The sequence below is a fragment of the Rhineura floridana genome, chromosome 16 (genome assembly GCF_030035675.1).
Source record: "Rhineura floridana isolate rRhiFlo1 chromosome 16, rRhiFlo1.hap2, whole genome shotgun sequence".
Classification (NCBI taxonomy): domain Eukaryota; kingdom Metazoa; phylum Chordata; class Lepidosauria; order Squamata; family Rhineuridae; genus Rhineura; species Rhineura floridana.
This window is the reverse complement of record NC_084495.1, coordinates 30,203,882-30,224,503: the sequence shown is the minus strand read 5'-3', so window position 1 is coordinate 30,224,503 and position 20,622 is coordinate 30,203,882. Positions and strand designations below refer to the sequence as shown.

Genomic DNA, 20,622 nt, shown 5'->3' with positions numbered 1-20,622 from the left:
CTATATATTCTCAGAGGAGAAACACATTTCTGTTTAAACCTTGCAAGGCTGTAGATCAATAGCGGCAGTTGTTCCTTTTTAACAATGTACTTTAGAGAGAAAATGTCTTGGAACTGATGTAGGAAAAAAACTATCTTTCAGTATTGCTTTGTCTCCCCAAACTAGGGCAGCGACGGCCAGATTTCTGAGGGCTGTTGTAGTACATTTGTAGGGGTTTGTTTTGTTTTAGTTTCTTTGCAAGCATGCCACCAATGAAATTCAGACTCTGCAACAGATAGAGCTACTTTAGCACACAAAATATGGTACATGTAACCCCTTGGTGTGGTCATTTACATAGAGAGCAGCAGCCCTGTGCCACTTTCTAATTTGGATAATTTTGGGAAGTGAATTCTGTGTTGAATATTCTGGGGAATAATAGGTTAGGTCCTACTCAGTGTAGACCCATTGAAATTAATAAGTCTAAGTTGAAAAAATGGAAATGGACTGCCTTCAAGTCGATCCCAACTTATGGCGACTCTATGAATGGGGTTTTCATGATAAGCGGTATTCAGAGGGGGTTGACCATTGCCTTCCTCTGGGGCTGAGAGGCAGTGACTGGCCCAAGGTCACCCAGTGAGCTTCATAGCTGTGTGGGGATTCGAGCCCTGGCCTCCCAGGTCATAGTCCAACACCCTAACCACTACACCACACTGGCTCTAGGCCTAAGTTAGTTGTGTCCATTTGGGGAAGGGCCATAGCTCAATGGTAGACCATCTACCTTGCATGTAGAAGGTCCCAGGTTCAATACCAGACATCTCCAGGTAGGGCTGGGAGATACTTCTGTCTGGAACCCTGGACAGCCACTGCCAGTCAGTGTAGACAGTACAAATGGACCAATGGTCTGATTCAGTTTAAGGCAGATTCCTGTATTCCTATTAATTTTAACCCAATTTGGGGAAGTGCTGCTAGTTAATTTATTTTGGAAAATTCACATCAGATTTTTTTTTTAAAAAAAGAGACACACAGGTGGCCAGAGGGGTTATTGTTAGTTGCCAGCCATGAGAAATTCCTCATTTCTAAGTTGAGTTTTGATGAAGCAATGAAATGGGATGTAATCCAGAGATCTTATCTATAGTACTTTTTTTTAGATTCAACATCACAAGGTTATTTGAATTTCTAGTGTATTTTTTGACTATTAGGTGAGTCTATTATGCATATAATAGGAGCCTTTTAAATGTTTTTATGTACTATTGTTGCAATACACTGCACTGTTACTTCTTTCAGTTACACTGACCAACTCTTATGCTGCAAGTGGGGAACCTTTGGCCCTCCAGCTGTCGCTGAACTACAACTCCCATCAGCCCCAGCAAGCATGGCAAATGGCCAGGGATGATAGGAGATGTAGTTCAGCAACAACCGGAGAGCCAAAGGTTCCCCACACTTGTCTTATACTGTTTACGAGTCCCGTTGACTTTGTCTGTGGATTAATAAACCAAAACTCATATAACTAATCGACAGCCCAAGTTAAAAGTTAATAATTACAAGTTAATTATGATTGAATTCCTTTTTTAAAAATGTGTTTGTTACAATACTATTTTGCTAGTGGGTTTTTTCTTACTGATTTTTGTTGTATCTTTGTCTATGATCCAAACACTATTTAACTGTTTTTATGATATATTTCTGTATATTTCTTAGAGCTGTGGTGCCCAAACTGTTTCCCCCACGGCAGACCACTTAATAGTTTTTCTGCCTCTTGCAGCAATGTCCTAGATGCGGTATGGTTTTAAATTATATTTTTACAGACACATGGCAGACCACCTGAATTACGCTCGTGGACCACAGTTTGGGAACCCCCAGCTTAGAGATTTTTAAATATTAAGCGGTTCAGAAATGCTTTAAAATAAATAAATCTAAAAAAAACTGTTAAACCTGCCAAGCTTGCCTAATGTTTATTTGCAAGTGGCATCCATTCATGGGTAGTAATGCACTTATGAAATGATTCTTTTTTTTCCCCATGGAAAAATAAAGTGTTGGAAAATTGTCTGCCCCACAGCACTCCTCCACAGGGACACAACATCAGAATATGGCCTCCATGCATAAAGCTTCACATGTGTAGGGCAAAACGATGCAGTGAATTACTGATCCCTCCTCCAAAACATGCGCACACACAGGACTAACTGTGCAATTTTGACTCAAGACTGCAGGTTGTTGTACATAGACCATATTCGGTCATTTCATCCTCACATGGAGGGGAAGAGCTGGTGTTGTTCCAGGTGGGCAGGTGCACATTTGCACCCCTCCACATGATAGGCCAGATCAAGGAAGAGATCCTATCCAACTGGGACCAGAGGTAAAAGTGGATTAAAAAAGAGTCAATAAACCACGTCAAGATCAGGGGTTCTTCGCCTGCCTTTCCACAGGTTAGCTTAGTAAATATCTCATTGGCATCTCTGGTGGCTGGAATTCATCTTGCTAGAGACAGACACAAATAAGGGGCCAGTTACAAAGGAGAAATTCTCTCCTCTTCTTTCAATGGTTGGGATGAAGAAGGTATTACAGTATGGGCAGCATTTTTTACTTCTGCATTTGCCTCTTTCCAGCAGTGGTCTGATTTTTATGTCACACTAAACAGCATGATGAGAATGCATGAAGCATGATGAGAATGAAACACAGCAAGCCTTGGGCTCACATGTTCCTCCCGCTCCTCTGGAGGACCTGTGCATTTAAAAGTGTTTGCTTCTGATTTATCTTAATTATGTTTCATCTGGAGCCAATAAACTATGGTTAATCTTAACTATGTCTTGTCTGAAACAAGCCAACTTCAAACCGTAGGTCATGAAGCTAGCTTGTCTAAATAAAAAACAGTTAACATTAATCACAGTTTAGAGTTCTGACAACACACTAAACTGTAGTTAATTAAAACTAGAAGTGAAAGAATCCAATCTTCTCACAACCACAAGACTGGGGTGCACTGGTTCATTTTCCATCATGCTGAACCGGGGTGGTGAACCTATTTCAGCTCAGGAGCCACATTCCCTTGTAAGTAACCTCCTGCATACCAGTGGGCAGTGCCAGAAGCAAAAGTGGATGGAGTAACAGATGTGACTCTTACCTTTCTAAAATATGCTACATTCCAGCCATGCAAAAGGAAGAGATTTCTACATATACACATCTTATTATCCTCCACCCAGGCAAGGACAAGGGTTATCACCATCCAAGGACACATTCCAGTTAGGCAAAAGCACTTGAGGTCACGGATCAGAGCTGGGGAGGGTCGTGGCCTGGGGAAAGGGGTGTGGCATACAGAGCATCCCAAGAGCAGAAAGAGAGCTCTGGAGGGCAGCATTTGGCCCATGGGCTAGAGGTTCCCCACACCTGTGCTAAACTATGTTTTCACATGGCATCCTAACATGGCCATTTATTGAGCTGAAAGGAGTACCCAACTCCTCTGTAGTCAATGCTGCCTTTTAAATCAACCTATCATAGTTGTAATCATACGGCATTCCTGCTTTGCAAACCTCAAGACTTGATTATCACAGTGTGCTGTATGCCTAGCCCCTGGAAGCTCTATTTGGTGCAAAATGCCACAGCTAGACTGTCAATGGGGACAGACTACCACCAGCATATAATAGGGATGTGCTAGAATTCCGACCAATTCGGACTCGGTCCCAAATTTTCCATTAGTTTACTTACAATAGTTGAGGATCAGATTATAATGTAGCGAATTTCCCCTGCTATTTTTGAAAATGGACTTTTTTTTAAAAAAATCTGCCTCTAAAACATTGATTATAAGAATGATAATTTATCGATATTTTAAAAGGAAATGTCGATAAATTATCATTCTTAAAATCAATGCTTTAAATCAATTTTTCCTTCAAAATATCAATATTTTAAAAGGAAATATCAATATCTTCAAAACATCGATCATTCCTTAAAATATGATATTAATATCGGTATTTTTTCCAAGCAAAAAAACCCACGGATCAGTAAGAGCAGCGGCTAGTGGATATATAATGAACTCGAATCGGTGCCAGCCTATTAGGTCAACAGAATGCTTTCGAACTGGCACCAGCCAACAGATCCCATGCCTAGCACATAACTCCAGTGCTTAAAAGCTTGCACTGGCTGCCCATATGTTTCTGGGCCAAGTTCAAGGTTCTTGTATTAATTTAAAAGACCCCTTAACAACCTGGGTCCAGGATACCCCAAGGACTACCCAATTCCTTATATCCCTGCCCAATCACTGATATTGTCACTGGAGTCTCTATTAGCAGTCCCACACGGCTTAGATGTACGGCTTGTATCTACCAGGAGTCCCACAACCAATATTTGCAGGCCTGATTCTGTGGAACTCCCTCCCAGCAGAGAACAAACAGGATACCCACACACACATTAACTTCAGGTGTTTGCTGAAGCCCTTCCTATTTCAGCAGGTGTTTAAAATAAGTGTTCCATTTTTATGACTGATTTTAATTGATTTTATCCACTGCGTGTTTTTTTGTAATCTGATTGTACATCACTTAGAAGTTTTGGTGCTTAAGTGCCATATAAATAGCTGAAATAAAAAATAACGATTAAAGAGTGAGAACAGAGGCAATGTGCACACATAACTGCATTTGGATAGCTACATTTTGTAAAGAGAGAACAACAGATGGTTATTACATTGAATAAATGGATGAGGAGCATAAATGGTGGGATCCTCATATGTGGGGCGATAGGTCAATTCAGGATTGAGCTTGTTATGCCTGAGCAGGGAATCAAAGGCTATTTCGACCACATGGCTTTGTTTGTTTCACTTTCTGGGATTACAGCACACTTGTCGTCAATTGCAAGTTTTTCCCAGTTCCAAAATCATTATCCAAGGATTCTCACTTCCAGTTGAAAATATGAGATTGAGATAAAATAGTTTGGCAAGGCTCCGGGCTTGTTTGAAAAAAAAAGTTGGCATTTGATAGTATTGCTGCTTTATTTTCAGATGGAAAAGGTATAAATGATAGGAAACTAAATTATTTTAATTGGATATAGAGCAGTGGGTTTTAAATTGTGTTCATAGGATCAGTGAGATTTTTCAGCAGGGGGTTCCTCAAGGAAAGACCAGTAAACGCAGGCAAGCTTCCCAACATCACATATTTCCAAGCACCATTGAGCTTGAACTGGCCCCAAAACAATCCTGGGCGTGTTCAAGAGTGCATGCCCCATTCAGCTGTCACTACTGGTCCAAATGTCCTGGACAACCTCCTGTGTTAACCAGAGAAGGACTATAGCGGGCAACACGTTTCTAAACTCATGGCCCCATCCTTACTATATATTTAAAGCAGTATGATACCACTTTAAACAGTCACAGTTTCCCCCAAAGAATCCTGGGAATTGTAGTTGGTTAATGGTGCTGAAAGTGTTGGAAAAATGGAAATGGACTGCCTCCAAGTCAATTCCAACTTATGGCGACCCTATGAATAGGGTTTTCATGGTAAGTGGTATTCAGAGGTGGTTTACCATTGCCTTCTTCTGAAGACCCTTATTTCCCCTCACAAAGCTACAATTCTTTGAGTGGTTCAACAACCAATCCCTCTTCCCAGGGAACTCTGGGAATTGTTGCTCTGTGAAGGGAAGAAGGGTCTCCTAACAACTCCCTGCACCCTTAAGAAACATCAAGATGTGTTATAGGAAGTTATTCATAAATGAAATGAAATAAAGGTTCCCCACCCCTGACCTATGAGAATGGCTCAGGGAAGAGAACTGCACTGTCTGGGAACCATCACTGTCTTGGGCACCCCCTTGCCACACCTCAAAGCTGGCCTTCTATCAAGTGAGCAGGTAGGTCCACAGTGGGAGGTAATGGCCCTTTAGATACCCTAATCCCAAATAACGTAAGTCTTTATATCATCAAGACCAATACTATGAATAAGAAAAGGTATGGGAAGCACTGAAACACACAAAAAGACTATTATTATGATATTCTGTAGCAGTCAGTTAAAATGTGGCTCTGTGCGGCAGAGGCCACATCCACCCCAGACATTTATTCCACATTAAACAGTCATGACTTCCCCCCAAAAGTCCTGGGAAGTGTAATTTGTGAAGGGTGCTGAGAGTTGTTAGGAGACTCCTATTCCCCTCAAAGAGCTATAATCCTCAGAATTCTCTGGGAAGGGGCGCTGACTGTTCAACCACTCTGGCCATTGGAGCTCTGTCAGGGGAACCAGGGAACTCCTAATAACACTCAGCACCCTTCACAAACCACACTTTCCAGGATTCTTTGCGGGAAGCCATGACTGTTTAAGTGGAATAAATGTCTGGGATGGGTGTGGCCAGAAACAAAAGTAGGCGTAGTTGACAGCTGGCACGTAACAGAGCGAAAACAGCTGACTCGGTGGGGGGGATGTATACATCCTCCAGCTCTGTAGGCTATTTTCCAATCTCAATGTTCTGAGCAACACCAAAAAGTTTCCCTCTGACCAAATTATTCCTCCTCATGTAGATAATTCTGTTTTTCTCACTGGTTCCCTTTAAGCCTAGCTGATAAAAAACCCACTGGTGGCTCCAGGTTTTGCAGAGCTCTTGGGCAAGGCACCCTCTACATCCTCCTCCTCTTCTCCATTGCTGCTTCCACCTGCTTGCTTGCCAGGCAGAGAGCCAATGAGCAAGCAGGCAGTGGCATCCCTTGCCCCTGCTTTTCACCACCACCGCTGTCTGGGCCAGAGGGACAAGCAGGTGAACGCACAGGTTACAAAGAAGTGGTGTTCTTCAACCTCGGGTCCCCGGATGTTGTTGGGACTACAACTCCCATCATCACCAAGCAAGCTTAACCAATGGTCAGGGATAAGGGGAGGTGCAGTCCAACATTATCCGGGGACCCAGAGTTGAAGAACGCTGGTGCAGAGGAACAGGCCCCACGCCGATCCTTGGTGCCAACCCTGAAAAAACCAGTCGCCTACTTGCAAGTTCTGAAATGCTCCCAGGCATCCAGGGAAGATGTTTTCATAAAGCGGGAAAGACTTGTGTCTTTGTTTCTTTATTTCAGGCTGCCGATGTGACGCAATGCCTTTTGTTGGTCGTGTGTGGGTAGGCAGCATATTTTGAAGCTGGGTTGTGCTTTTACGGCTGCGTGCACACCATACATTTAAAGCATGAGGTTTCCTCCCCAAAATCTGGGAACTGTACTTTACCCCTCACAGAGCTACATTTCCCAGTACTCTTAGCAAACTACAGTTCCCAGGACTCTTTGGGGAAATAATGTGCTTTAAATGCATGGTGTGTACACAGCCTGTAGTTTGGTGGGCGAACAACTGCTTGTGGATTTGTTTGCAAGGTTATCAAGATAAAATTAGGCTGGGCAGGGCACAGGTACATATTTAACATATTCTGTGTAACTTATGCCTCATCCTGTTTGGCTCCTCAGCAAAATGTAACATCTATCCCGGTGTGGAATTCTCTGCCCTCTCGCCTATTTGTCCTTATTCTATTGAGTGAGCTTTTCCTGAGATGCCATGAAAACCTATTTCTGGCAAGTTCATGATGATCCCCACTGCAGTTAGCTTAACTCATTTGTTTTGTTTATTATCACCTTGTTCAGGGAGTTTTCCTACTGATTTCTGTGTATTTTTGTAAAAAAGCCAATTTAAAAATTCCATTTTTTTTTAAAAAAAGAACTAGTTTAAGCGAGCAATGCAGGTTTGGAGCTGCCAAAAGGACAGATGAATAAAGCAATTTTTTTTAAATGACCCACACAATGTTTGATTACAATTTCTAGCAATGTATTAATAATGAAAAGGAGATGTGACTAATTATTAGGGTGTCAAATGCCAGTGCTAGTAATTTGCTACCCACTAACAGGTACAATTTCAAAAAACGGAAGTTCTGCTGCAGCATTTAATAGTGATTGTAATATTCATTCTTCAACATCCCACAATCACAGACATGTTTAACGTCTAACTAGGCAAGAGGTTGGCTTGAGTAACCTTCAAAAGGCCTCCTATTGTTTGAAGGCTGAATGAACCTTTGAAGGCTGTTTGGATACCAGAGGTCTGGATTGAAGGTCAGCTTTGAAGCTCACCTTCACTTCTCAGTTTATCAAGCTTGCACACCCTGCAGGTTTGATACACCGGCTATGCAGAAGTGAGCATGCTCTCGGCTTCTGTCCCCACTTTTAAGATAACAGTCAGGACTGCAGAATTCGATTCCCATGAGGAAAGGCTAAACCACTGAGGGTAGTCAGTTTGGGAGAAAGTGAGAGAAAGAGAGACAAGATGACTAAAGGAAAAACATGATAGAGGTCTCTAAAATTATGTATGGTGGAGGAAGAGGGAAAGAATGTCCAGCCTCTCTCATGATAATGGGGACACCCAGCAAAATGGATTTGCAATAGATTCCGAACAGACCAAGACGAAAATATGTTTTTGTACAACACAGTGACTTATGTGGCACAGATGTGAAACCTCCAGATGTTGCTGGAATACAGCTTCCAACATCCCTCACTATTAGCTATCCTAGCAGAGGCTGATAGGACTTGGAATCCAACAACCAGGGGTGTAGTCATCTGGGGTCTCAGGGGGTCTTAGACACCTTACTTTTTTGGCAGCGGATTCCCAGCAGGGTCCCTATTTCTCCAGTGCCCTGGAAGCCAATTAGCACAAAAGGGGAGTGTGTTAGCGACTGAGAAGAATCTTTTAACATGCTTCCTTGTCCTTTCCAGCTGATTACAGCTAATCGTAGAGCCAATCAGAGTGAAAGGAGAACAATCTTCTCAGCCGCTAACAGACTCCCCTTTCATGCTGATTGGCTCCTAGGGATGTCTGTTCTTGTGGGAGAAGCAAAGAGCAGGAAGGACAGAGGAGTGTGGAGATGACGACAGAGAGCAGCCAAGCAAGTGAGGAGGTGCAGTTGTGAGTGGGTGTTGCATGTCTATCATGAAAGGACCCTGCACTTCTGCATTTGCCACTACGCTACTGCCAACAACATCTGGAGGGCCACAGGTTCCCCATCCTTGGCTTGGACAAATTGATGGACAACAGGTTGATCAATGGCTATTGGCCCTTATAGCTAAATGGAGCTTCCATATTCAGAGTCTTTCTTGTAAGTCCTGAGAGACACCCGGCTGGCTGACATTGGAAAAAAATAATAACGCCAGACGAGATGGACGTTCAGTCTAATCCAGGGGTGAAGAACTTGTGCCCTTCCAAACATTGTTGGATTCCAACACCCATCAGCCGTGGCCAGTAAGGTGCAATGGTCCAGCACGATGAACATTTTAAGAACGTAGGAAGCTGCCTTATATTGAATCAGAACATTGGGGCATGTATCTCAGTCCTGTCTGCACTGACTAGCAGCAACTCAGTCCCCCAGTCCCACCTGAAGATGCCAGGAACTGAACCCGGGACCTTCTGCATGCAAAGCACATACCCTGCTGCTAATCTACGTCCTTATGGTCCAGCAACATCTGGCCACTTTGATCTAATCCAACAAGGCACTTGTTAGGATCTTCTGTGTCTCTCAAACACTGGGGACAATCCATGAGTCTCCATATTGATCGTTACGGTATAGATACCAACACAACTTGCTTTAATGGTAGCTGCCAATTCTGCACAACAGTGCAACAGCAACAGTGCAACAGCAAGGCCAAAGTGTGGCTCGAATTGTAAAACACTTTATCTGGTGAATCTTATTATATATAACGCTGAAAGGTAGGTTACATTCAGCATCACACCTTCTATTCATAATAAGCTCCTCTTGAAACACATTAAACAAATGATGATTCTTCACACCAACTGCCAGACCAGCCGTTACCCAACTGTTACCTGCAGAAAGCTCTTCAAACCATTTCTGCTATGAAACCTTAATCCTTGCCCTGTTGGGGTTTGCTTTTGTTTTTGCCACAGCATACGAAAGCTGGGATGCTTCTGCTCTTGAATTTACAGCACATTCTGACGCATAAGAAGATCAGGCCAGAGTCCAGTGTCCTGTTCTCACAGTGGCCAACCAGATGCCCATGGGAAGCCCACAAGCAGGACCTGAGTGCAAGAGCACTCTCTCCTTCTGCGGTTTCCAGCAACTGGTATTCGGAACCATACCACCTCCAACTATGGCATAGCCATCATGGCTGGTTACCGCTGATAGCCTGATCCTCCATGAATTTGTTTAACCCTCTTTTAAAACCATCCAAGTTGGTAGCCATCACTTCATCATGTGGGAGAGAATTCCACAATTTTTATCATCATCATTATCATCAATATCATTATTATTTACTATATTTATATCCCTCCCTTCCTCCCATTAGGAGCCTATGCGCTGTGTATATAAATACTTTCTTTTGTCAGTCCTGTCACATGTTTACTCAGAACCAAGTCTCGCCGTGTGCTTATGTATTCCTAGGTTAAGTGTGCATGGGGTTGAATCCTTAATATGGGCGATAGCAAAGTGGGCCTGTTTGGCATGCTATGCATGTAAGAGTCAGGAGCAACAACATGAAGGAGAGATGGTCTAGATTAGATAAACTGCAGACCCTCAAATGCCCTACAGCCCTTTGATGACACTGATACTCCAAGGTGAGCACTGAGCTGGCATTACTTCCTGTGAAGCTAGTTTTCAAGTCCATCCTGTAAAACCACCTATTATTTAATAGTCTTGGTGTATCTCCCTCTACAGAAGTACAAAATACCGTTATCTCAGAGGAGAAATACTCTCTGTGAAAGGAAAAAAGCAGGTTGGCATGGAGGAACGCTCTTTCTCAGCTCACCATGTTGAAATTCATTCACGATTTGAAAACCACTGGGTCTTCTGTTGGGACATGTTTGTGGAATGAGGTATAAAAGTGGCCCTCTCTCACCCAAGGACCTCTTCAGCCCAACCTATGGGGCCAGCCCAGCTTCAGTTAAGCTTATGGTGGGTCTCCTATTGTTCTCCAGTATGGGAAACATTCCATATTGGGACCTGTTCCTGGGCTTCTCCCCAACCCACCTCCAAGGATGCTGGGAAGATCGGCTGGGTACTGCCAAAAACACAAATTATCCCTACCGTTGAAAAATAACAACAACAGGAGAAAGAGCATGAATCCCACAGGAATGGTGAGGAGAGTCCACGATACAGAGGGGTGGCGACAGGATTTGTAGTTTCTGCTCTGGGTTTGGATGCATTTCTGGCCAACACAGTTGGAACCGATTTGTCCCACCCTCCGGTCCCCAGAGGATGAACGGGACCCTCCCTCTCGCCCCCGCCCCGGGTCTTCGGAGGCTTCGAAGAACTCGCCCTTGCTGAAACGCTGGTGTGATCCGCAGTCCCCCCGCCCCACCCCCACCTCTTTATGCTACCCAGGCATACCACGCTACTAGCCACAATAGAGGTAAGGGGGGGCGGGTCTGGGAGATAGCTGAGCGGATCATTAGGCATGGCCCGCAGCCGCTCGGCCGGCCAAACGCGTTGGATCTCACCGCATCCTTTCTTAAATTATACTTGTCTGTTATACGTATATATGCACAAACACACACAGGCATCTGCATCAGCGAGGCCTGGCGGCATCCAGCCACCTCGAGAAGGGGAGGGATCATGCGCAACGATGCAGACAGCCCAACCCAGATGAGTATGGCACGGAGCCCCCCACTTCACCCTGCCGTGTGTCTCCAAGGCCCCGGGACGTGAGGGGAATAAGCAGGCGCAAGAGGAGACATGGGCGACGAACACAAAGGAGAGGGGAGGCGGCCGGTCCTCTAGTTCAGGCAAGCCGAAGGGGAGGAGCAGGGGAAAGCTCAGGTGGCGAGAGGGTCCTCTGGATATCTTGAGGGGAAACACGACACTGCGGCGGAGTGGGGGAGCCCGATCCCGCTTACCTCTCCCGCTGAGGACGGCGAAGGCGACGGCGAGGAGGAGGACAAGGAGGCGGGGACGCCACAGCTTCTCGGCCATCTCCGTAGGAAGGCAGGGAGCGCGCGGCTAGGGCGCACGGCGCGGGGAAGGACTGCCCGAGGGGAAGGCTCCGAGGTCCACGTCGCGCAGAAGCCCGCTTTCCGCCGCCGGCTTCCGTGGGCAGGCGAGAGGGGAGTCGGTCCAGCCTCCGCCAGAGAAGGACGAGCAGCGCCGGCAGAAGCAGAGGCGGCGGCGGCAGCAGCGATTGCAGCGCGGGTGGGAGGAGCGCGCCGGGGACGCGTGGAGAGGAGAGGGGGGCGGGACGCGGCGAGGCGGGCAGGGGCGCACGAGTCGCCAAAAGGCAAGCCCTGCGTGAAGAAGGCGGAGAAGACAGGAGGAGGAGGAGGGTGGGGTGGGGTGGGGTGGGGTAGGTTGGGGAAGGGACACGCGCGGGAAGCCTCCCTTACCCCGGGAGGCGAGCGAGAAACCGAAAGCCGCGCAGAGCCCCTCCTCAGAGCGAGCTTTGCCCCAGTTCTAAGGCGCAGGAGAAAACAGCCCCGCCAAGGGTTTGTTTGCTGGCGGCGTGACCCGGAGGGAAACGGGCGGCCAAGTGAAAGGGCGCCTCAAACCACTTGCCCTCCCTCGGAGCTGCGGCGGAGCTGGCGGATGGGGGGGGGGAGAGCCGCTCTTCGCATAGCGCGGGGTGGGGGTGGGGGCTGGCTGGCTGGCTGGCTGGCTGCATTAGTTGCACTGCTGGGCAGGGCTCCTGCATCCATCCCCCGCTGCCCCCATTTCTTTTTACCAGCCTTGTATTTGGGCTGGGAAGCGGATCCATTTATATGTTTCATCAGTGTAACAAAGCACTGAGATTAAGTACTCTGCAAACCACGTGTTTTCCTGACCATTTTTTTCCCGGTGAAGAAGCGAGAACTGTTGGTAACGATTGCGTGTCTTTATTGAGCTCCATTTGTAAATCTTGACTTGATTTTATAAGTCTGTACTGTAATACTCGAGAGATTTTGTAAGAGATGTGTCAAAGGTTTTAGATCCTCGCGAGGACTGCTGTCATGGTCTGTTAATGGCACTCGATATAGCGGAGAAGACAAACACCAAAACCAAATTAACACTTTTCCAAATTTTGTTATTTATTTCTCCAGCAAAATAATGTGTACAAAAATTCATATACGTGTAAAGCATGCAAAGAAATGCATGTGTCACTGAAAATAACATACAAAATGCATTGTTAGGCAAAATTGCACACAAAATGTGCTATTAGGAAAAATTCACACTAACCTGCTGATGAATTTGCATGCTTTTTTTAAAAAAATTGCAAACTGCTGAGAAAATATAGAGAGCTGAACTGAAGGTTAGAAAAAATGGGAAACTGAGTAAGAAACCAAAATTGGCAGATTCGCCCATCCCTAAGGTGAGCCTGGCTGCTGGATCAGGCCAGTGGCCCATAGTCCAGCATCCTGTTTTCACCGTGGCCAGCCAAATACCCCAATGGGAAGCCTGCAAGCAGAACCGGAGCACAACAGAAGCAAGTTCTCTGCTGCCCTATGAATCACCCTGGATGCTACACACAGATTTCATTGCTTCCTAGAAAATATGAACCTTCCAACAAAAGGATAACAGAAAAGGGCCCGGCAACAAAATGTTACAGCATGGAGTCCTTCTGCTCATGATTTTAGCCAGTCTCCTCCAGGATATTCCATTCCCATCCCTCTCCCCCAAATTTTCTATTTATTCTCCAACATACATTCAGCATTTGCAACCACTGAACATTATTAGTCCCCTCTGGGCTGTATTTCTGCAAATCCTGGGGCTTCCCCAGGAATGGGGATACTTCCCTCTTATTCCTTAGAGGAAGTGTTGGGTGGAGCTTTTGGAGGCCAACAAAATAGTAAAATAAAATAAAAAATTATTTAAAATTACTTTTATATCACATCTTTTCACCATGGAGCTCAAGATGGTAAATGAGAAATGGTAACTGGTTCACAGTCATTCAGTATCCTTCAAAATAGGCACTTCTAAATAAGAACATAAGAAGAGCCTGCTGGATCAGGCCAGTGGCCCATCTAGTCCAGCATCCTGTTCTCACAGTGGCCAACCAGGTGCCTGGGGGAAGCCCGCAAGCAGGACCTGAGTGCAAGAACACTCTCCCCTCCTGAGGCTTCCGAGGCAACTGGTTTTCAGAAGCATGCTGCCTCTGACTAGGGTGGCAGAGCACAACCATCATGGCTAGTAGCCATTGATAGCCCTGTCCTCCATAAATTTGTCTAATCTTCTTTTAAAGCCATCCAAGCTGGTGGCCATTACTGCATCTTGTGGGAGCAAATTCCATAGTTTAACTATGCGCTGAGTAAAGAAGTACTTCCTTTTGTCTGTCCTGAATCTTCCAACATTCAGCTTTGTGATGCAGTTCTCCAACTGAATCATGTAAATTCATATATTGGGGAAATGTGCATAAAATGCAGATATTAGTGAAAATAACATACAAAAATTCATTCCATTAAGGGATATGGCTTGCAAAAAGTATGCGTACCATAAAATTGCATACAAAAAAATGTAAAGAGAAATGCATGTTAAAATACTGGTAAAATTTTGTGAGTTTTTTTTTTTTTATCTGCAAAATCATGTGCTGAATTTAAGGTTGGAATAGTGAGCAACTGAGATAAACCAAAACTGACAGCTTCAACCATCACTACTCCTAAATAAACACTCCTAGGATAGCGGCTCAACTTAAAAACTGGCAATCCAAAGAAATTATGCTTTTGAGGCTGCCAGAATAAAAAACAACAACATATATGCAACAAAGTTTCAAGAAAAACACCCCAGTTATCTTTAACAACAAACCTATAAGGTAGGACAGTATGATTATCAGGCCAGATTCAAGGAACTATTAGCAAATAAAGCAGCTTGGGACCAATTTACTAGAAGGATTGCCTTACTCCATATATGCCCACTTGACCATTTTGATCAACAGAACTGCCACTTTTACACGTGCCACATATTTTTTGTTCCACAAGGAACCTCCGTTGTTGTGAACCTCCAGCCCATGGGCCCAGTTAGACCCACCAGGCATTTAGTCCTCCAGGCCATTTCAGCCACGCCCACCTGTCCTACACCTGACCTCATATTAGGCACGTTTTCCCCAGCAGAGGTCAATGAGGATGGGCAGAGGCACATGATGCACCCGCTCCATCGAAGCCCCCTCCAGCATGCTGGATCTGGAATCTGGGTTCTTCTGTCTAGGTGTTAGAAGCTGGTATAGCACAGTGGGGAGGAGAGCCTGGCTGGGAGTCTAGAGTCTGTGAGTTCAAATCCCCGCTCATGTCTCCTGCATGTCAAGGGCCAGCTAAAGATCACCCCACAGGGAGTGGCTCAGGGGTTACGTGCCCTGCCACCTGTGCAGCTGTGGGCAAGTTGCATAGTCCCAAGGAGCCCAGTTGCCCCCCAGCTGGCAGTTGTGGACAAGGAAGGGGCTGGCTTGTGCAGCTGTGGCAAGCTGAGCAGGCCCTAGCCAGCTGGGGAGGATTAGCCTCAGAGGGAGGCAATGGGAAACTACTCCCCTCTGAATACTGCTTACCATGAAAACCCTATTCATAGGGATGCCATGAGTCGGGACTGACTTGAAGGCAGTCCATTTCCATTTTGTCTAGGTGTTATTGAGCTTGCCTGCCTTCTGCATCACATGGAACCACACTTTTCCAAGTTTACCATGCTAGCACACTGCCTATAACTATAAACAAAACATATACGACAAAATGACAGTATAATCCAATTTATATCAGGCAGGGAAAGTGATTTATTACACACAGAGAGAAAACTAATTGTGGTATTTCTTTATTAACTGTGTGTAGATCAATACATAGTAAAATCCCGTGACTTAAATGCCATTTCATACATTGTAAGGCTATCGAAAGCTTTCTCATGAGACCAGTCAGTTTTACAATTAACTTGTGTGTTTTCAAAACTGAAATCAATTAAAGTTATCCGGCTGAAAAGATTAAAAGTCTCTGCTAAGATGGATCATCATGCCACTTTAAACCAAATATGGGCTTGAAGTACAGTCGGATTCATACTAAATGTATTTTGTTTGCCATGGTAAACTCATTCAGCAATAATAGTGCATTGTTGGATACCAGAGATATTAACCTTTAAAATGGCAGGATTTCTGATGACCAAACGAAATACTGTAAAAACTGCTCACTGTGTTTTTATATCTTTCCTTCTTTCTTTATTTCATTTGTTTGTTCGTTCGTTCATCAGAAAGCCACTACAGGAAGAGGTGATTTCAAAGGAAGAAACAACTGGGAGGAGGGGGTGTTGAATCTTTTCCATATCCTACCATTTCTCTGCTCCAAATCCACTTCCAAGTTGCTTTCACCAGACTGCAGAGTTCTAGATGGAAGCTTGCAAAGGTAAGCATGTATTTGACACTCTGCAGGAGGGAAGGAAATTGGCTGGAGAACAATTTGGAAAGAGATAGCAATGGGTGGGGAAAGGGTTAAGCACCTACCACGACTTTTCTGCATGAAATCGTTCCCTTCCAAAGTTGCTATCAACAGTTGTTGCTACTAGGGATGAGGTTCACTTCCTAGTTCCAATCTGCTTGTATTCTGATAGTCTGTCTTTCAATCCCAACCTGCCTTTTTTTTTTTTATTGTTCCCACTTGCTTTTGTACTTGCCGATTCGCTCCGCTGTTTGTTTGGTTTTTTGGTTGCAAAAGAAAGAGTAATTTTTAACATAAATGCTTATGGAAGTCCATGGAAGTTAATGGATAATAGCGATTGTAATTATGAAGATAAGTACGTAAAATGGGGGGGGAGATTTTTTTGGGGGGGGAAAGCCATGCCGATTACAGCCGTGACCCGGCGCAAGAAATCAGTGTCAGTACAGAAAGACAGCGGACTGTCAGATTCAGTCAAAATCTGGTACTAAGTCCAATTTAGTGGGTATTCTCCCCCATTCCAAGTTGCTACACACAATTGTGTGCAACATTTCACTAGTATTTATGGGGGAAGGCCATAACTCAGTGGTAGAGCAATCTGCCTTGCGTGCTGAAGGTCTCAGGTTTAATCTACAGCATCTCCAGGCAGGGCTGGGAAAGGGACTCCTGCCTGAAACCCTGGAGAGCCACTGCCGGTCAGAGTTGGCAATACTGAGCTAGATAGACAGATGGTCTGACTCATCATAAGGCAGCTTCCTACATTCCTAGTGCCTTAAATTGGCGGAGGGAAGGGGCGGGGAGCATGTCATCTAACGGTGTAACTGAAGAGGCTGTTAAGAAAAACCAGCCCAAAAGAACAAAAACACATTTGAAGGTAGTCTTTGTTGTTATGTGCCTCCAAGTCAACTATGACTTATGGCGACCCTATGAATCAGTGACCTCCAAGAGCATCAGTCATGAACCACCCTTGAAGGTAGTCTAGTGTGTTTAAATTAGTCATTGAGCTATACATTAACCACAAACAGTTTTTATGCAGTTCTTAGAGCGTTTGTTAGTCGACTTGATGCTTCTGGATCTATTGGCAAGAACGCTGCCAGGTGGGTTCTTGTAACTGGATGGAAGATTGCCAGCTTGCAAGGGTGTCTGCAGGGATTTCTCAGGGTGGCAGAGCAAATACTCCAAGCAAACCTAGCATCAGAGAACAAGTTTAAGGACAGGGTAGTCTGGGGCACTTCCCAATGTTTTCAGGTGGGATTCAGTCACATATCTGCAAATTCGGGTTGTGCATTTCAAGTTAATGCAGAGCTCTTGCACAACAAACCCATTCCCCGCCCCCCCCCCATGGGACTTTCTGCTATAAGAAGAATGACAGGGAAATATGCTGGAAAGTGTACAGCAACATTTCCTTGATGCAACGTCCTCTAACCTCCCTGCAAACAAATAAGAAGGAATGCTCAATAAACAGGTTGTCTGCGAGAGACCGTGGCCTCTGAGAATCTCGTGTTCCAGGTCTGAGAAGGTTTGATTGCACCTTCTGAATACCACTTGCTGGGAACTGCAGGAGGGGAGAGTGTTCTTGCAGGCTACCCATAGGCACTGGGTTGGTCACTGTGAGAACAGGATGCTGGACTAGAAGGGCCACTGGCCTGATCCACGAGGGCTCTTAGGTCTGTCTCTCCATTGTTTCTCAGTGGGTAGATCTGCTGTTCATCTACAGATAGGCCTGGCATCCAGATAATCCTTCAGTCCCCTCCAGCTATTAATTAAATGCACCGCTGCTACAAACAACTTCACAGCATTCCTCTAATGACCCCCCCCCAAAAAAGAAATCATGCCAGGATAACAATGGATTACACTTTAGGGTTGTCATAAATTAACTCCAGCAAAAGCTCCTGCTTGCTGCCCTGGGCTCCTGCTGGGAGGAAGGGCAGGATATAAATCAAATAATAAATAAATAAAATGGGCATTAATAATGCTGGACTACTTAGCAGGGCTGGTGTAACCCACACTCTCTTAATCATAGCCCTGCTCTCTGCTGTGTAGGTATAATCATGATAGATTCCCTAGTGGATGGCCACAGCCGTTCAGTGTTCCTTATATATTTGTAAGTTGAGATGGACAAACTCTGCTAATCTTGCCTCATGTTAACTTGGAAACGATCCCAGATCTTCGAAGATGAAAACATTGGAAAGTTCCTGGATCATATTTCCAAGCAAATCTGCAGACAAAAAAAAGAGACCCGCTTCTAAGACTCTTAAGGCTGCAATCATGTGCCTGCTTACCCGAAAGTAAGGCCCATTAAACTCATTGGGACTGACCATTGCGTAGACATGTAGGATTGTGCTGTAAATCTCTCCCCATTCAATGCAGTGGAGTGACACTGAACCACTACAGAATGAAGATGCTGCAGGGGCAAGTTTCAACAGTGGGTGGGAAGCCCTCCCCCCAAGGGAGGACCCTACAAGCAAGAAGGTCCTCCCTGATTGGTGGGCTTCCTTTTCCCTCATTTTTGCCCCTTCAGCCTGCCCTCTCCTCTTATACGTCTAATAGAGTGAAGTCGCTCCATTTGATTGAATAGGGAGAGAAATAAGTTCTTCTCTAGATTTCAATACAAGTCAGAGAAAAAAAATCTGGGGCTTCACAGGTTCACTGAGATAGGCTTTTATGAGCCCCTAAAACACTTCTCCAAGACTGAACATCCTTATTATCCCTAGCAAACAGCCGTGCGTGCTGGGGAGTTGTAGTTCAGCAACATCTGGAGGGCCAAAGGTTCCTCACACCTGGTTTAAATGAAAACTGAAGATTCAGGGAACATAAGAAGGTGCCTTATACTGAGTCAGGCCATTTGCCCATCTAGTTCAATATTGCCTACACTGACAGCTCTCCAGGATTTCAGACAGGGGTCTTTCCCAACTCTACCTGGAGATGTTGGGAGTTGAACCTGGGACCTTTTGCATGCCACAACCCTTCTTCTTTCAGGGAAAGAGCCCTCAAATAAACATTCCCATGGAGGGTAGGTTTATCCCCTTCCTAAAATAGCTTTGGCTTGCAGGTATTTCCAAATTATGTTGGAGTTTTTGTTTTGTTTTGTTTACACAGGAAATGTGCCACTGTTACCCATCTGTACAACTAATTATTTGGGCATTGTTCCACAAGATAGCACTTGTGATGCCACAACATCACATTTTCCTTGCACATAAAAAGCAACATTTTGTTACTTGGGAATTGTGATCCTTCCCCAGAGATAGTGAATCTGCTGCTGTGGCATGAGAATCACAGGTTCCTATTGACTAGTATCTGAGACCTCCATGTGAGTGACACAGTTCCCCACACATACCTGGAAAAATTTAACAATTGTCTTGACAGGAGCACCTGATTTATTTATCTAATGTACATATGTCCCACCCTTCCTCCAAGCAGAACAGGGTATCATGTATTGTTCTCTTCCCTACCCCATTTTACCTTCACAGCAGACCTGTAAGGTAGGTTAGGCTGAGAGATAATGACTGGCCCAGTAAGCTTAACAGCTGGATGGGGATTTGAACCTGGGCTTCTGCAATCCTAGCCCAACTCTCTAGTCCAGAAGGGGGGATCTTTATCTGCCCAGGGGCCACATTCCCCCTCCTGGATAACTTTCCAGGGACAACATGTCTGTGGTGGCCATAGCCAGAGGCAAAAGCAAGCAAAATTGCAATGAATGAGAATTTTACCTCTGTACAATAGGCTGGTTTCGGCACACACTCACACACCCTTCTCTATCCCCCATCCAGGCAAGCAAGAGCCATTATCAGAGTTCAAAGATACATTCTAGCCATGCTGAAACACTCAAGGAGGTTACGAAGCCAGGCAAGTAAGGGGTGTGGTCTGGGGAGGAGGGGTGTGGCCAAGTAGGGGGTGTGGCCTTGGAAGAGTTCCGAGGGCCAGAGAGAGAGGCCTGGAGGGCTACGTTCAGCCCCTTGGCTGGAGGTTCCCCACCCTTGTTCTAGTATACACTTCCCCTTTGTGGTTGCTGGATTCTGTACCAAAAATTAGATTCTGTTTTTGTGCAGGAAAACCCACAGACGAGCCGAATATCCACGCCTGACCATTTGTTACCCCCAACCCATAGCTTGGCACATTGATCCACTTCTGATGAACCGCTGTCTCAGCGAGCCCTCTGAGGCAGCCAATGTGGCTCTTTTCTCAAGGCGGCGAGGGCTGAGGGTGGTGTGCCTGCCTCTCCGTTTAAGAATTCTGGCTCTCTGGCGAATACTTGGGTGTCATCCACCGGTGACTTGCAGTAGCTCCTTAAGGGCCCAACGCATCCCTTCTTAGGTACAGGAAATGATTGCACAGTGGCAGGCGCCGTGATGAAAAA

At 45.3% G+C, this 20,622-nt stretch overlaps 1 protein-coding gene and 1 long non-coding RNA gene across 4 annotated transcripts in view; one reads left to right on the top strand and one right to left on the bottom strand.

Annotated features, from left to right (window-relative positions):
• Positions 1-12,362, bottom strand: part of CD99L2 (CD99 molecule like 2) — a 94,417-nt gene extending 82,055 nt beyond the window's left edge. For all 3 annotated transcript variants that reach the window (XM_061598941.1, XM_061598942.1, XM_061598944.1), the window contains exon 1: positions 11,796-12,362. In XM_061598941.1, coding sequence (XP_061454925.1) covers positions 11,796-11,871 — 76 coding nt within the window. In that variant the 5' untranslated portion in view covers positions 11,872-12,362. The remainder of the gene's footprint in view (positions 1-11,795) is intronic.
• Positions 11,610-20,115, top strand: LOC133371468 (uncharacterized). The gene is made up of 3 exons (XR_009759327.1): positions 11,610-12,087; positions 16,084-16,235; positions 20,036-20,115. It is a non-coding gene; the product is annotated as an uncharacterized LOC133371468 (long non-coding RNA).
• The last annotated feature ends 507 nt before the right edge of the window (positions 20,116-20,622 follow it).